Genomic DNA, 16,605 nt, shown 5'->3' on the forward strand with positions numbered 1-16,605 from the left:
ACGGATACTGGTTACGTAAAAGAATAGCGATCTGTATATCGAAATATAAGGGATGCGTGAAACATAAATATTCGTATATATTACAGTCATTCTCGTACTGTACGCATATGACTTACGAGTACAGTTAACAGGAACAATAACACCTATTTATAAAATAAAGTTTTCACACATATATTATGTTGCATATATTATTCCTAATCAGGTCTCTAAATAGTTACATATTGCAATCTTCACTGGAATCTACAGACTTTAAATCTCTTTGCTTTAATTTAACGTATTCTCCGCCCATAGCAACATTCGGATCTACTGATATCGCATCTGTGATTTTTTGTTCCGACAAATACATGTTGATTTTAATTAACGACGTATCTATTAAACCATTTTCAGATTGGTTCGCAATTAATTTTGATTTATCCGTTATACTTTCATCTTTCATATTTTTGTTTTGCTTAGAGCATTCATCATTGTTGTCTTTTACCGTAGAATTTCTTGTTAATCGTTCTGCATTTTTATCAAAAATATCACTTGCAACTTTGGTATCAGTTTTTTCAGAATTTACATTAACTTCACGTTTGTCACGTTCATGATTTTGTAAAATGTCTCTACGAATAGCTTGAACATTTTCTTCCGATCTGTTTCCTAATAAAACAGACACATTTTCCATTTTTGTTTGATTTCGCATTTTTAAAGCAATAGGTACGGAATATTCGTGTTGTGTTTTTCGATTTCTACTATTTAAAATCGATTTTTCTTGTGGGCTAGATGAAATGCCATCAGGTACATTATCACTTTTAGACAGATCTTTATTAGTATCATTATTATTTGCTAAGGGTGCATTTGGAGATGCAGACTTATAAATTTTTCGTTTTGTTAAAATATTTAAAATAGGACCCTTCGGTAACTCTTCTGAATAAATATGTTCTTCTTTTGCAACTTCGATTACCTGTCGATCAATCGCCTGATATTTTGAAAATTTATGGCTCGCAACTTTGGTCAGAAAGGAATTTTTATTTTGAACGTTGGTTTCTACAATTTCTTCATTTCTCAATGGCTTAGCTTTAAGATATTCATCATTTTTCACCTCATTTAATTGTTTGTTGAATACAGTTTTTTCCAATTTTGATTGCAAGGTTTCCTCATTGTTATCTTTTTTTGTTTTACTTAGGAATTCTTTATCTTGTACAACATTTGAAGTTCTAGAATTGTTGTTCCCTTGTAAAACAAATTTTTCATTGTATGTTTCCAATTTCCTTTCATTTTCTTTAAGCACTTGTATATCGTTTGTCATCTTTTGCTCTTGTTTACCACTCTCTTGGTATTGTTTTATCTTCTGATTTATGTTTTCAAGTTTTTTATGTGTTTCTGAAACCAATACATGAACAATTTCTGCATCCGCAGCTAGCTCCGTTTCTTCTTTTTTAATGGCATCAGAATTTATGAGATTCTCATTCCTTTGTGTATCAATGAAATTATTCTTTTTCACTTCTACAATAGTATTTTTCTCTGTTGGTTTCATTGTACTGAATTCTACGTCCAATGTTTTTATTTCATCCATGACGTTTTCAATTACTGGGGCAACAGTAGCTACTATATTTTCGCTAGGCTTTTGTGTTTCAAGAATCGGCTTTTCTGTAACAACAATACGCTCAACAGGAATCGGTGGTTCCTGCCGTACATCTTTCGACTGTACGTTCACCGATTTATCAAGAACATTCAAGTCTGGCAGCTGATCTATTTTCTCTAGAAATGTCATTTATATTATATTCTTATATATGCACGACATAAAATTAATTACCTTTATTAAGAAATCCATTAATAATATTTAGTACCTTTAATATCTGGTAGAATCTCATGATTATGAGGAATATTTACAACTGCATTAAGATCATCTTTGTTTAAATTTAATTGCAAACTATTAATTTGATTGTGTGGTTTGCTTGTTGTTATTGATACCTTTGTATTACTCGATTCTTCCAAAGCATACAAGTTTGCATATGTACTCAGAATCATAATACAAATACCGATAAATAAAATGATCTAAGTAATATACAGATAAAACAATGTATAAATAAAATACACTAGCAATGATAAATGCATTTAGCAATCCTACCTGTGCCAGTAGTCTTTCATTAGTATGTTTGCTACTAATCGATATAAAAAATATTGCTGGGAAGATCAAGCATATCATAACTCCAATTGTGGATCCCACTAAACCAAGAACAAACTCTATATTTGGTATTAAAATACCAGTAACCAATGAAACAGCTACAATTGCTATGGTAAGACATCTGAACCTTGATTCCGGTAAATAATTTACAGATGGTTCGTGACTATACACCTGTAAGGAATTATATTTCAATTAGTAACCAATACTGTATTATTATTGCATATAACTGCGTTTTATACAAACCTTACGAAATAAGAGAGAATTTAAACTCGCACGACATGGGAAAATGACTAGGGGGAAGCTAAATGCAATAGAGAACACAAAACCCATTTTGATCATTTCAGATGACAAACTAGGTTCAAAGCTCATTAATACATTGCCTGAAAATTACATATTGCATCACACTTAACAGTACCTGAAGGGATAATATGTATTTTAAATTTTTAAAGTACCTGTAAAAGGTTGAGTACAAAATGCAATATATCCAAAAAATCCAACACAGAGATACACAATGGTGCATATATTTAATGCACCACGTACAACCTCATTCATTTTTTCCAAAGAGACATTTGGAATAGTTTCATATATTTCAAATAATTGAGTCTGGCAGAATAAAGCCATAGAAAAAATAGGTATACATTGTAATATACCAGACGGTCTCCAATAATATACATGCTCATACCAATCTCCAGCAAAGATATGTTGCATTGACTCTGTCACTATCTAAAAGAAGAAAATACTAATTAATCGATGAATTAAAACTTTATACGGAATGAAAAAGATTGTTTACCTTTAATACAAGACAAAGATAAAATATAATTGTAGCGGTACAAAGGCTGGACAAACTATCAATGTTTCGAAGTAATCCCAAAGGTAAAACTATGAAAATACTTGTTGTTACAAGCAAACTAGTTCTAATATCTTCTGGACTTTTGTTTAATACTTTTCCTACTATTTGTGGTCCTAAATCACCCATAATAACAAAAAAGGCGATGCATGTTCCCACAAGAAATCCAATGATAAACAATTCCACCAAGAATTTTCCCATGTGACCAAACGCGTGAAATGCCAAAAGTTCAAAATTTCTTCTTCTCGACATCACAGCAGACTTAATAAGGAAATGACATGCAAGTCGAGATAAAAGGCTACTTAACAGTAAAACCAAAGTAGCCAACATAATACCGCATTGCTTAAAACAGAATGGCATAGCAAGAACGCTTACTCCAATGATACTGTTTGCAAGAGTCATAACATGTGATAACTGAGAAATCATTTTCATAGATGTATATGAATCTAAAGGGATTAAAATTTATAACGAAACTTGCATTGACCGATCGATCGAAACTTTTTGGGTGTTTTATATATAACAATCGTTAGATTCGTCTCATTCGAATAAACAATATTATGCTGTTTGACGATAATATTAACTTATGTGTAAACTACAGTCAGTCATGCATCGTTTTCATGTTTTAACACACAAGCTTGCTCGAATATAAGGTTAGAATTGCAGTTTCGTTATTTAATTTCGTACCACCGACGGGACTACGTGTAGAACGAATGGTATAATTCGTTATCATATTGGACGTATCGAAGTTGCTCTCCGACCGTTATACTTTTGATAAGACACACCTCTTGTAATCAAAATTGTAAAAAAGCATAGAGCAACCTTTCGACTTCTCAAGATTACCACCATTTTGATAGAACAGAACACGCGCTCCACTAAGTCGCGTGGCGAGAAAAGTTAACACACTAATACACGCGGTAGATTTCTTTATTTTTTATTATAAATATTTAAAAACATTTGTGTTATTCATGTCTGGACATAAATAAATAAATATATATATATATATATATGTATCGGTATGTGTGTATGTTTGTGTGACCTGTGTGTGTACGTGTGTGCATGTGTTTTGTTTATATATATATATTTATACATATATATCGTAATTGATCTATCTCAAATCGACTTAGATATACGTAATATTATATTGAATTTGTCTTTGCGTGGTGATGGATAATTAATTACAAGTAATGGTAGTAATTACAACTAGATCAATCGACATATTTCTCTTTCGATCTGTCGTCGTACAATTTGATAAGTTTAGTTTTCTTCTGAAATATTCTTGAGGCTTAAAGATTTCAATTTTATATACACAAAGTTCTCAATTTTTTTTTTATTCTCGCGTCAAGTTCTACCGAAACGCGTTTGGAGGGTAACACTATTTCTTTTTTCCATTTCTTTCTTTTCTGAACAAGAATGTTTTTACAATTTTAATACAGAAATATAAATCGAGCAAATCATATTCGTAATATTAAACACTTAAAATTACTTCTGGTTAAGTTATAATCAAAGTTCTACAATCTACACCCGAATTTAGTATGTTCATTGACCGTTTTTCCTAATTTCATCAAACTTTCTTCTTCATTGATTAGATCAACTTCTCTCATATAAAATAAAATACTTTATATATCAAAAAGAATATCGTTATGTAGTTATATATGTATATGTATATGTATTATTGCATGTAAGATTTCGTTTAAACCTCATTCTTTGTTATGTACAAGAATAGGAAGCAAAAAAATTTGTTAATCCATAATACTTGCTCGCGGTACAGTCACTTTTTCGATTTTAGATCACGCATAATTAACGATTTTATCAAGATCACATTGCGAGTAATGGTTAAGAAGAAATGGGACACGTACCGTCCAAAATGTTACTAATAATTTTTATGTATTTACTTGATTCATCACGACGTACTAATTGTAAATCTGACATATCTTGAAGTATCGTCTGTCATTATTCTATGATTTCATTGGAAGCGTCGAATGAATGTTATAAAATATAGTTTTCATCTCGGTGAAAATTGTCTTATTAATTAATGTTCCTGCTTTCATTTGACTGACTCAGTGGGTACATTCGTTGGTATACGTGGATATGAAAATGGTTTTAATCAAATCACAAAATTAGACAGACTGTTCAAGATACTATTCAATTCGAAAAATATTTCAAGAGTCGATCATTCGGTGAACTGTTAATTTAAGAATATCGGAAAACGTCTGTAAATTTAATAAGTCAGCAATTAAAATTGCAGAGCGCTTGGAGTCAATTACACGCTCATACGTGTACGCGATAACAATGTCGCTTACCACGAATTCAATCAATGCATGCTAATATTTCCATCGAAACGCAAGAATTCTGAATCAGAATAATGAAAATTTCGAATCGTATACTGAGTTCGAGGCAGCGAACATCGTTTTGTTTCATGACTTAAGTTACCTATACTTATCTATACTTGATTTAAATAAGGACTTTTTCCAATTTCTTAAATGTTCAACAGATAGACATTTATCAGGGATTCGCCCCGCCATCTTTCTTCGTTTCTTCGTTTGTAATATTTCCTTTCTCGTCTTTTTCATTTTCTGTAAAATATTCAGTTCAAAATCTTGTTGTAAAAGTACAAATAAAAGTAGACTCGTACGTAGCGAGATACGCATACGTTTATGTACCTTTTGGTTCTGATTTTATGTCTTCTTCTTTTTTGAGATCACCCTCTATGCCTTCTTGACCTTTCTCTAAACGTGGTCGTTTTCGGGAACCCTAATTGAAAGAAATTACAGTTTCATTGTATGCATGAATATATGTAAGTCACATGTATTATTAGATAGAACGAAAGAAAAACGAAAAAAAAAACAAAAAACGAAAAAATAGTAAACTGTTTATGTCTGCAGAAATAGAATTTGTTACCTTAAATGATCTATTGTCTCTTCGCCCTCCTTCTCCTTCCTCCTCACTATCACTATATTCGTTCTCATGTTGTATCCTTTTATCCAGATCTCGTTGTGGTAATCGTTCATCTGGATTTACTTTTTCCTCAGCCTCTGAATCTTCGATAACCGCACCATCTTCTGGGATGGGTTGAACTTGTACGCCTGGTGCATGTGGTAACATTCGCAAGTTTTCAAATAATCTGGTTCTACAATACATTTGAAAAATATGAAATAAGGAATACTTTCTACAAAATAAATGCTTACAATTTATGTGTCAAATATTTCGATATAACATACTTAATTTTTTCAAGATATTCAGGTGTGTTTTGGTTCGCCATATTCGAAGGACTAATGTGCAGTTTAAAATCAGGTCCAAAGTATTCAAAATAATCGTTATACGGTAACTCATTCGCAATTTCGGAACCGAGAGCTACCGATGTTTCGTACGTCCAACATCTCGAGACATTTCTTATTGTATATCCACCACCACCGACCATTAAAAACGGCAAATTGTATTTCTTCACAAATTCAACACATTTACCATGACCTCTAACTGTTAAGTTAAAGCAACCCAATCTATCTCCTATAAAAAATTCATAACAAATTAAAACAAATTAAAACAATTAACAAATTAAAATGTGATGTGATTTTTACAAAGTTATGCATATGCATAAGTTATACCTGTCAAGGAATCAGCACCACATTGTAAAACAACAGCAGAAGGTTGAAAAGTTTCCATCACTTTAGAAATAATAGGTACAAATATTGACTCATAACTTTCGTCGTCCATCCCATCTCTTAGCGGGATATTGACTGCATAATATTTTCCCTGTTTAAAAAGAATAATGTATCATTGTGCCACTATATAAAAAGCAACTACTAGTATTTAGTTTTTAACAAATTTTTCACCTTTCCTGCACCAATATCACGGAGATCGCCTGTACCAGGAAAATATTCACCATATTTATGGAAAGAAACTGTCATCACCCTATCGGTGGTATAAAAAGCTTCCTCTACACCATCTCCATGATGAACATCAATATCAATATATAAAACTCTTTGATGATACTTGAGCAGTTCCAGGATTCCCAAAACAATATCATTTACATAACAAAAGCCAGATGCTTCACTCTTTTTGGCGTGATGTAATCCTCCCCCCCAATTTATACATATTTCAGAAGCTTGTTTATTAAGTTTCACAGCAGCAGCTACAGAACCACCCGCTGATAATTGACAAAACTCGTATAAACCATCAAAAACTGGGCAATCTTCTCCTACATTAACTGTGAAAAGATCAAATTATATTTAGGAAAATTTGCCTCCAGCTACAATACTATTTGTGTGTTAATTATAACACTTAATTAATACAGATATTTGTGTAACCTTACATCTTTGCATTTGTTTGTTATATTCGGACATGTTATCAGGCCTTATGGATCTTAAAAACCTAATATATTCATCACTGTGAAATTTTGTCATTTCATCTGCAGTAGCTTTATGAGGTCGCTAGATAAAAAAGAAAAGTAAAATTATTTAAACACGGTAATGAATTGTATAATTAAATATATTCAATATTAAATACATAGATCTATAACTATAACTATATCTATATCTATATCTATATCTATATCTATATCTATATCTATATCTATATCTATATCTCTATCTATATCTATATCTACATCTATAACTATAACTATAACTAAATCAAGTATTCTTACATATATCTCCATTTTCCTGTAGAGACCATAATTGAGAAGTAAATTATGTGTCATCCTTATACGATGTGGCTTCATAGGATGTCCTTGCCCATAGTAGTAATTGCCTATATCACCTAAAGCAAGGTTTTGCATTTTCATTTGTATCATTTTATTACAAAAATACACAAATGGTGAGGCAGCTTAGCTTTAAATCATTTCAATGATCTTAGCCGTGTAAAAAAATACACTAATGTCTATGTTGCTAGGAATGTACGGTCAGCCGAAATATACTTGAGAATCTTTCGCGTAACTAGTAAAAAAGAATATTATCCTTAATAGAAATGATTAAAGCTATTCCGCTTTTCGAAAATTTGAAGTAATTATAAGGTAACTGTGTAATTTTACGTCCTTGTGTTCATATTTACTAAAAATTTTATACAATTTCAGAATAGCTCGCCATAACCTACAATTACTTTGATATGATCAGGATATTGACATTTTTTTTACCGAAAAGACTTCAATATTGAATAAAATCAACTATAACGAAAAAAATAATTCCTGCAATACTTAGTTGCTGGATGAATACAACTTATAATTCATGATTTGTTATTATAATGTCGGTTTGCTATGAAATTTTGATGCTTAAATATAACCGACACATCGTGGTCTGGTGAAAACGAATTTAAAATTAAATTAAGTTTAATATGTTTCCCTTGGAATCGATCAGAAAAATGGCAAGGAAAATTAAGCGATAGCGGAACGGTAAATATATAGATAGGTACATAAAGCCGACGCTCTTTCTTCGTTCAAGTACGGTAGCACGAAGCTTTACCTGTGAATCTTTCGTGTTAGCGCTCCTAAAACCGTACAAGAAGGTAGAAAGAACGATAGAAATATCAAGTATCCCGAACAAAAAAAATGTTCCATGAAGTCTTAAGAATATGAGATTTCATTAGTACGGAAATGCTTTAAATTTCATAATTGGATATGAAAAGAATCTGTTGTAGGCGACACAAACGCGGATAGCACAAACACATTTTGACAATCTCTTCGTGCGTGTATAATGTTTTCGCGGGATCATGAATTATTAGAAAATTTTCTAATTCTTCCACTCACTGTCATAGTAGTAGCAAACACGCTTCTTGCTGTGAGGTAAAGTTGACATTTTAACCGATTTCTTTCTGGTAAATAGGAAAATATCTGATATGAATCAAACGCGGACCGCGGAGTGTCGCGGCACCCACCGACAGAACACAGCGTCACTAGATCTGTCGTTTGCGCATGCGCAATACTCAGTAGTTAAACTTTCAAAGTTTTAGTACAGGTGTCGTTTTTGCTTAAAACCAAACTTAACCATAAAACGAATGATGTTGAGAATAGAGACGTTGTTACCTAAAATTATAGCAATGAGTAGCTTCGAATATCAACCTAAACCTAGAATGTTTTGTTGCGTTACGCCGTTCGCGGTTAGGGAAAATTTAGGGAACTTTACGTGGGTAAAGTGCCCGTGGTGTACTAAGGTACTCTGCTCGTGGCGCGTGAAATAAAACTTATACTTTTGGTTGTGGAAATTTCGACTTCTGCTTTATTTCTGAGTTTATAAGTAGGTTAAACGTTCGAGGTTTGAAATCGTTCTGCTTTTTCGTTGTAAATCTCGCTCGTTGTCGGCTCGCATCCCCTCTTCACTGGTCCTGTTTTCTCCTTCCGAGTCTCCTTGGGCCAATGGTGGAGGAGATCTGGTTAATGCGCGAACGATTCCATGCGCATATGCTGAGAGAAAGCGCGGGACCCAGAGAAACACACAATGTTCTCGTAAAAGCGAACGCGTCGACAGCTAACAATCGAATTCGCCAAAGTGAGGACCGGATGTAACACGTGACCTTTTGAAGAGAATTTATGGCCCCTTACAATGTATCTGGTTTGCTGAAGTGAGGACCAAAGATGATTCTAGCTGAAAATAACAATTCTCTAGTTTCCGACTTCCTCTTAGCTCGGCCGTCCGCGTTGAGTGTTTTACAATAATATACTGTGTCTATAATGTTCTCGCTAAACCGTTCGTAGTTCCCTCTCAATTTATGAGCTTCCACCACGGAACGCAGCTGCAGCTATCCTTGCCTGGCGTTACCGTCGTACCGTGCCTATCCATTCACGCGATAGCGTTATAGTTTAATGCAGAGGTGTCGAATTGCTAGTGACATGCTCCCGTCATGCTAGTGACTCGGAACAGTTTCTCTCGCTACCTCTACTCAAGGAGTTGCTTAAGATTGTAAGGAAGTTGTGAGCAGTTTTATGTAGTGTTCAATACGACAGGTAAAGGTAGGTATGGAGTGGGTAACTTTTCGTAAGGGAAATGTCACTATGGTGCCGCGGGCACCTAAGTACACACCTATATATAGAGCGTTGTGTATAAGAACAACGATTGTATTATTTACGTATTATTTTATAGATTGTATTATTGTTCACGAGGTTTTATACCTGAGTACCTATATAGGTACTTACACAGCTCGGACAACTCTTAGAGCAAGGGTATCTAAATCAGTGCCCGTGGACACTCTATATACGTATGTATATAATCCGTGTTCTTCTTGCCTGAACAATTTTCGCGCGCTTTTGGTAGCCTTGTCGTACTTTTCAGTTGGTCTTTGTTATTAATTATTGGATATGGATATCATGACATGTAAGTAAATTTTGTAAGAAATAAAGATACAATGAACTGTGAAATGTGCTAATAACAATGTCCTTAACGAATAAAAGCACAGGACACGAATATAAAAAATATTTACGTTGTTTTAGCACGGCTTAATATATCGGATTGGACGCCTGAATACTTTCTTGCTAACAAGTCAACATGTAACGTCAATTTAGAAAATCCTGAAATTGTGAAGCAAATTCCTTGCCTTAACTATGTACCGCTACATTATTTTACTGACCGTCAGTTGGTCAGATTTCAAGGAATGGTTCAGGATATGTACAATCCTGAATATTATTTCCAGCAGTACGAAGTTAAGAACACTCTGTCCAAAGCACAAGAAATTAGATCTGGAATGTATGCAGACTCCGCTCGATGCTTGGTACTTATACAAATAGTTTCTTATAGCCCTTTGGTACACAGCAATCGATCCTTGTCCAAATTCTATGGACATTTTGGATTAATGTCAGGGCTTATAAAAAAATGTGGATGGTAGTTTCAGGTGTGAGATACTAGAAGAACAGTTTATCTCATGTATAAAACTGCCAACATTGTCTTATTTTTGATGTGCATGTTTTGTAATTATCTCATCCTTTTTATATTCTTACTTTGATTAAAGTTTCATTTCATTTATGTTTCTATTAGCCACATGAAGAGATCTTGGTGGAGTCTGAAAAAAATTGTAGTGCCGAAAGACATACTTGTGTTGTTATATCAACACCTGGTTTAAACGAGTGGGCAAAAGAAAGGTATGAAAAATCCTCTTGTTTAAATTTAAATGCAGTCACAAATTGCAAAAGGAATTTAGAAGAAAGTACAGAGGAAGCCATGGATTGTTCCGAACCAGTTCGTAAAAAAGATAGAATTTTATTAAATACAGAAAGCACAGAAAACAATGTTAAGGAACATAATGAAGATAGACAGAATATATTTTCAAAGGAGTATTTATTAAACTTCCCAATTCCGATAGATGATGGTAGAACATGTATCATCAAGGTTGGGATAAATTCTTTAAAGTTATTTATCAAACTTTTTGTACATTTGTTAGAGGAATTTTTCTAATATATTTTTTTTTGTACATGTTTGGTGTGGGTTCTTTGGTTCACAGATATACGACGATATGGCTTTAAAATTGAATGAAGTTATTGAAATAATAGGTTTCGTATCTTTAGATCCATTTATAAATGCTTATGATACAGACGAGACTATGACAGAAGCAGAAATGAACGTTCATCACCCTCCCACATCTTTAGTCCCTCGAATACATGCTATCAAATTGTCTCGTTTGTCCAAGGAAATTGAAAGTGCTCCAGAAATTATTTCCAAAGCAAAATCAATAAGAAACCATCTCCACCTAGTATTAAGTAATATTCTATTTGGGGATCGCCTAGCTGCTGATTATTTGATCTGTCATTTACTTTCGTCGATGTAGGTATTTATTTATGGATAGAGAATGAAAAAAACCGAACGATATTAGCAAAGTATCATTTCTTTTTAGTTACATGAGAAGGGATTACTTCTGTCTTGGCACTTATCCAATAAATATAACACATTTTCCTGCTAATGAAAACAAAACATTTGTGGAAGATTTGTATAAATTTTTAACAATGTTTGTGGAAAAAAGTCATTTGTTGGAGATAACTTTGGAAAATTTGAATGATTTAACTTTATCGCCAAAGTAAGTATTTGCGTAGATATGTAAAAATCGTTAGAACGTCGTTCAAATGGTGAAATATTAATAAATAACGCGACTCAACGCTCTATATATTTCGGATATGTCTAAACATTGTTTTGTTTATAGAAAAGACTACGATTCTAATAGATTGACCAGCGGAGTGCTTCAACTTAGCGACAATACTCATCTCGTAATAGATGAAACGAGATTAACTCCTGGTCAAGTTTCGCAGGCCGGTCGAGAAAATTACAATACAATCTGTGACTTGATTAATTTCCAAAAAGTAACGTACAACTTTAAATTTTATAAGATGGAATACGAAACGGATATTCCGGTCTTAATTTTGTCGGAAGCCAAATCATTTATTCCCGTGCGTAAGAAATTTAAACGAGCTATTTCAATAGTTATTGCATTACCAATGATACCAAATTTATAAAACAACAGATTTAAGTAACGTGCACGCTTGCTTTAGTGCCAAAATCAAGTGGTGTTAAAGATAGACGCGGAATCGAAGAACGTTTATCCACATGTAATAGAAGTTGCAGAGCAATATCTAAAAGATGAAAATCGATTGAAAGATATACGTCAGTACTTGAAAGTTGTGAAGGACGTAAAGTTCCAGTTTAACGATGATATTGTGAAGGTAACATTACAGGCATTATTTATAATAATATTTATTTATCTGTCTCCTTTTTGTTTCGTTTTGTTACTTGTGCTTCTACAAAATAGTTGGGCATTCGTTCTACTGTTTCGTTGTTTTCTTTATTTCTCAAGGAGGTGCAGAACGATTTTGTGCAACTGAGACAAATTCATAAAAACGTGAATGTCGATCATTTACACTCGTTAATGATATTGGCCAGATTGTTATCTTTATCGTACGGATCAAATACTTTAACCACGGAGTATTGGAAGATGGCTGTTCAAATGGAAATGGAACGATTGGATAGATTACCGAAAAAGAAGGAGGCGTAAATCCTACGAAGATTACGTGGCACGATATTAAATGTGTATTCCTTGTATTATGTTTCAATGGATCATTTATGGACTTTATGAAGTTTATCATTCTTCGCGTATATCTCTCGAAACGATTACACCAAATTAAAGAACACATAGCGATGTTAATCAGGTGAGGTTCGAAAATTTGCTAAATTCCGTTTCGTCTCGAAGCGGAAATAACAGATAATGGTTGCTCGTCGGATATTCTTGAAAAACATTTCCAAATTGGAAGTATTTTTAAGAAACTTTGTATTTCCCGTTTATTTCACGTATCACGGGAACGACGCTTTCGCTCTTTTCGCTTCTCGTCGCCGTGCCGTTCGTTTTTGTAACGGTCTTAACGATATTTTCTTTCGACTTATTCGTTTATACGACAACACGGTAATTAAACTGGATGAATGGTGAATTTACATGTTTTTTTCTCGTAGGAACGGATTGTCAGTTTCTCAAAAATTTACACCCCTTACGGTCTTCATCCGGATCGATAAACTTGGCTGGCATCAAACACGTTGATAGATTTGGCTCTCCTCTCCTCGCGTTCTTTTCGAATTATTTCGAGTCCTTTCTTCGCGGCTTGAGTGTACCTTTTGGACAACGCCGCCTCACCTTTTGCTCCTGGAATGTGACCGGTATAGCCAACGATCGGTGGCTTTTCCGGAGAAATTTCATAATCTGCAAGAGGGAGAAAGAGACACGTCTAGTTCGCGCAGGATAAACAAACCGATTATTCGCATTGAGACACCTACCAAATGTGACTAGATTTCGGTCACGGGTATAATCGAGTTCGTCGAGGACGGAAACGTCGACGGCGACATCGACGGCGACATTGTCCTCTCTTCTCCGTGATAAGAGGTTTCTGGAATCGCGTCTCTCGACTCGCGTCCTCGCCTCGTTTCTGCGTGTTCTCAGCTTCATTTGATTTTCACGCCATTCCCTACCGCCTTCTTCCACAGCTCTCATGAACGACAGGCCGTACCTGCTATTAAATCCAGGAATATATCCTATAATCGAACGATTCGAGATTTCATAATTCATAAACTCTCAGCTGGCGATAAAGTCGAGGAACATCGAACGATACATGGCTGAAACCGTTCAAATCGTTCGAACGACACGTTTACCCGTGTATCCTAGAATATACGGGGGTGTTTTGAACAAGTGGGTCTCGTTCTTCCAATCTCGTCGAATATCATCCCTCTCACATAGAATCGATCCGTTTCGTCGCGCATCCTTTCCAGAACTCCCATCTGGCCTGTAAGGTCCCGTCTTCAGGATTTTCTTCTGGAGTAATTCCTGCACGGGCGCAAACCACACTAATTCGGTTACCCACGTGTCCCTTCGAACGAAATTATTTCTATTCTCATTCCTCTTACCTTCATGATTTCTTCCGTGCTCGCCCCAAATCGCTTTCCGACTCGAAATTTTAGCGTAGGACAGTGTCCGGTGTAGCTAGGCGAGAGAAAAATAAAATCGACGGGAGCGTCGAGCGGTCGCGTCTCGTCTATTCGTAATTCATTGGTAACAATTTATCGGTATTTTTCGTGACACCGATTCTCCGCTCGACCAAAAGGAACGATCGCTTTCGAAAATGACGCATGCTCGTACAACTGTAAACGCGAATTACCGGTGACCCAGAAAATTGAGACGCGACACCTAAACGATTAAGATCGCGATCACGATCGAGCGGAAATTCGTTCTCGACTCGCGGGACCTATGAAGCGTTCCATGGTTTTGTTTCATCGTTCCGCTTCATCGTTCAAATGATCCTGTGAAATCGATTTCGATCGGAGTTGCGTAACAAACGCTTTTTCGGGAGTTGACGGCTATGTAAGTACTTCGATCTCCGTTTCCAAGGAGTTCGCGTTTTAAACGAGCGCGTCGTTATCTCGAAAAGTTTCCGGTTCGAAATAGTTTGAATGGACGAGCGTGTGAAAGTATCGATCAATCGGTGTTCCGATTTCGTCTTCAATCGTCGGATAATTTCGACTTGACTTCGACTTCGACTTCGACTTCGACTTCGATTTCGATTTCAATTTCAATTTCGATCAAACATTAAGTCCATCCAGATTTAGAATTCAAGGCCGAGGCAGATCTCGCAAACCGATTTATCCGACGATGTTAATTCGATTAGTCCTTTTAGCATGAAGCAATGAGTACACGAGAATTAGTCGCGATTGTAACGGAGCTTACCCGGGCAAATGAGCGCCGTAACTTTGCTCGAAGAAACGTTTCCTTTGTTCTTCGTCAATTGAGTCGAAAACCATCTTGTTGACAAAATTGTCGATCATGCGTCTACCCGCTTTATCATGTACCTGCGCGCTCGATTTCACGTTTTAGAACTCTGGAAAAGTTTGCAATCTACGAATAACGCACAAGTGCGTACGGGTAACGAATACACGTCGTACCTCGAACGTACAACGATAGACGAAAGGAGAGTTGCCTAGTTTAGGAAAGTTATCTAGTTCTTTCAGTTTCTGCTTTCTTTTCCCGTTTCGCGTTTTCCCATCAAATTTCCCGCGATTCCACGACGCGACGACCAGTTTCGATCAAACGAACGATTCGATAAGAATCGCGCGAGTCTCCGTCCTTTCTCCTCTCGGAGATGTTTGACTCTCTTTCTTTCCCTCTGCAGGCAGCCACTTCATTTTTAAAGGTGACTCTTCTATCGTAACACGAGACGGATCACGACGGTTCGAACGCGTATATTTTCTGTATTTTGGATTCTCGGTTAAAAAGCGAATTGGAAAGAAGAACGCGATTCGAACCGGGCCATTAAGGCGCTGCTAAGACGGTGTTACGATGGTCGCTACCGAAAATACGATGGTACGATGTCGTCGGGAACTATCTTCGTTCTCTGTCTTTCGTTTAGATCCCGGCCGTTTGATTTTTAATGCGCGAATTTCGCTTGAACGGCTGCACCGTGCTCTTCGTTTGCCGGTGTATCGGTAACTAGAGCGATTCGCTCGGCGATGATTGGTCTCCCAGGAGTAGCCCGATTACTCCGTTACCAACGAGAGAATCGATATACCTGAGGTGGAGGGGCTGTGAATGCATCGCGACTATTATTTCTAAAATCTCGCTTATCACTAGAACTACCAAGCATTTAAATCATCTTTTTAACATTTCTTTATAAATGCTAAAAGCGTGAATTTATTAAGGTTTCAATTGGTTTATATTTCAGTTTAAGTATTGCTAAATCAAATTCTTTAATCATCTTTTAAAGAAATGTCTACGCCTTTGTAATAATTGTAAAAGAAGAAATTAGGAATTGATCATTTTGACCTACCTGGTAGTTCTAGTGTTATATCCCTCTTCAGCCTTGTTCTCTCTTATTTCGAGTCCCTTTTAGCTTTCGAGCAAGTCGGTAATTTCTGGAGTTGAGTATCATTCGAGAAACGCACAAACGAAATGTTCACTTCGCACTTCACCTTTGCCGAAGAAAAAGCAATGTAATTATTCGGTTATTGTGCATCGTGTAATAATACACGTGAAACTGGAGGTATGGTTGAATATGCAATTGCAGTTGTAAAATAACGAATAGTACCGGTAGTCGTTAACTAGTTTAAATGTACGTATGTAAGTATCACATACTTACGTGCATCGATTAACGCGC

General features: G+C 35.4%; 4 protein-coding genes across 7 annotated transcripts; 1 reads left to right on the forward strand and 3 right to left on the reverse strand.

Moving 5' to 3' along the window:
- Window positions 1-170: 170 nt before the first annotated feature.
- Window positions 171-3,975, reverse strand: LOC116428121 (uncharacterized). 3 transcript variants are annotated; one of them, XM_031979328.2, is made up of 7 exons: window positions 3,797-3,975; window positions 2,958-3,046; window positions 2,620-2,890; window positions 2,411-2,547; window positions 2,111-2,338; window positions 1,830-2,037; window positions 171-1,740 (listed from the first exon to the last, which is right to left on the reverse strand). In XM_031979328.2, the coding sequence occupies exons 1-7, from the start codon at window positions 3,858-3,860 to the stop codon at window positions 215-217; spliced, it is 2,523 nt and encodes an 840-aa protein (XP_031835188.1). In that variant the 5' UTR covers window positions 3,861-3,975; the 3' UTR covers window positions 171-214. The 3 variants fall into 3 exon arrangements, with proteins under 3 accessions (XP_031835188.1, XP_031835187.1, XP_031835189.1); XM_031979327.2 differs by having other exon boundaries at window positions 2,958-3,460; XM_031979329.2 differs by lacking the exon at window positions 2,958-3,046 and having other exon boundaries at window positions 3,797-3,865.
- Window positions 3,976-4,326: 351 nt separating this feature from the next.
- Window positions 4,327-8,921, reverse strand: HDAC1 (histone deacetylase 1). The gene is made up of 9 exons (XM_031979345.2): window positions 8,752-8,921; window positions 7,657-7,769; window positions 7,324-7,441; window positions 6,845-7,218; window positions 6,617-6,764; window positions 6,233-6,518; window positions 5,913-6,141; window positions 5,675-5,765; window positions 4,327-5,587 (listed from the first exon to the last, which is right to left on the reverse strand). The coding sequence occupies exons 1-9, from the start codon at window positions 8,798-8,800 to the stop codon at window positions 5,517-5,519; spliced, it is 1,479 nt and encodes a 492-aa protein (XP_031835205.1). The 5' UTR covers window positions 8,801-8,921; the 3' UTR covers window positions 4,327-5,516.
- Window positions 8,922-9,777: 856 nt separating this feature from the next.
- Window positions 9,778-13,049, forward strand: LOC116428125 (mini-chromosome maintenance complex-binding protein). The gene is made up of 9 exons (XM_031979335.2): window positions 9,778-9,951; window positions 10,082-10,312; window positions 10,429-10,706; window positions 10,970-11,320; window positions 11,433-11,752; window positions 11,823-12,002; window positions 12,126-12,369; window positions 12,472-12,642; window positions 12,774-13,049. Exons 2-9 carry the CDS (start codon window positions 10,297-10,299, stop codon window positions 12,969-12,971), a joined length of 1,758 nt encoding a protein of 585 aa, XP_031835195.1. The 5' UTR covers window positions 9,778-9,951; window positions 10,082-10,296; the 3' UTR covers window positions 12,972-13,049.
- A 140-nt stretch (window positions 13,050-13,189) lies between these two features.
- Window positions 13,190-16,577, reverse strand: LOC116428131 (ciliary microtubule inner protein 2B-like). 2 transcript variants are annotated; one of them, XM_031979351.2, is made up of 7 exons: window positions 16,279-16,577; window positions 15,803-16,034; window positions 15,183-15,333; window positions 14,366-14,441; window positions 14,114-14,285; window positions 13,742-13,996; window positions 13,190-13,667 (listed from the first exon to the last, which is right to left on the reverse strand). In XM_031979351.2, the coding sequence occupies exons 3-7, from the start codon at window positions 15,278-15,280 to the stop codon at window positions 13,468-13,470; spliced, it is 801 nt and encodes a 266-aa protein (XP_031835211.1). In that variant the 5' UTR covers window positions 15,281-15,333; window positions 15,803-16,034; window positions 16,279-16,577; the 3' UTR covers window positions 13,190-13,467. The 2 variants fall into 2 exon arrangements, with proteins under 2 accessions (XP_031835211.1, XP_031835210.1); XM_031979350.2 differs by having other exon boundaries at window positions 15,398-16,034.
- Window positions 16,578-16,605: the final 28 nt, after the last annotated feature.

The sequence above is a fragment of the Nomia melanderi genome, chromosome 3 (genome assembly GCF_051020985.1).
Source record: "Nomia melanderi isolate GNS246 chromosome 3, iyNomMela1, whole genome shotgun sequence".
NCBI classification, from domain to species: Eukaryota; Metazoa; Arthropoda; class Insecta; order Hymenoptera; family Halictidae; genus Nomia; species Nomia melanderi.

Coding starts and splice junctions, on each gene's coding strand:
- LOC116428121 (XM_031979327.2), bottom strand. CDS start 3,860: ATGGTGGTAATCTTGAGAAGTCGAAAGGTTGCTCTATGCTTTTTTACA. Junction 3,461..3,796: donor TACAATTTTGATTACAAGAG/GTGTGTCTTATC, acceptor TAATCCCTTTAG/ATTCATATACATCTATGAAA. Junction 2,548..2,619: donor TTGTACTCAACCTTTTACAG/GTACTTTAAAAA, acceptor TGTAATTTTCAG/GCAATGTATTAATGAGCTTT.
- HDAC1 (XM_031979345.2), bottom strand. CDS start 8,800: ATGTCAACTTTACCTCACAGCAAGAAGCGTGTTTGCTACTACTATGAC. Junction 7,219..7,323: donor TAACAAACAAATGCAAAGAT/GTAAGGTTACAC, acceptor ATCTTTTCACAG/TTAATGTAGGAGAAGATTGC. Junction 6,519..6,616: donor TGGTGCTGATTCCTTGACAG/GTATAACTTATG, acceptor AATTTTTTATAG/GAGATAGATTGGGTTGCTTT.
- LOC116428125 (XM_031979335.2), top strand. Junction 11,321..11,432: donor GTAGAACATGTATCATCAAG/GTTGGGATAAAT, acceptor TTTGGTTCACAG/ATATACGACGATATGGCTTT. Junction 12,370..12,471: donor AAGCCAAATCATTTATTCCC/GTGCGTAAGAAA, acceptor CGCTTGCTTTAG/TGCCAAAATCAAGTGGTGTT.
- LOC116428131 (XM_031979351.2), bottom strand. CDS start 15,280: ATGATCGACAATTTTGTCAACAAGATGGTTTTCGACTCAATTGACGAA. Junction 14,286..14,365: donor GCACGGAAGAAATCATGAAG/GTAAGAGGAATG, acceptor GCGCCCGTGCAG/GAATTACTCCAGAAGAAAAT. Junction 13,668..13,741: donor CCGAAATCTAGTCACATTTG/GTAGGTGTCTCA, acceptor TCCCTCTTGCAG/ATTATGAAATTTCTCCGGAA.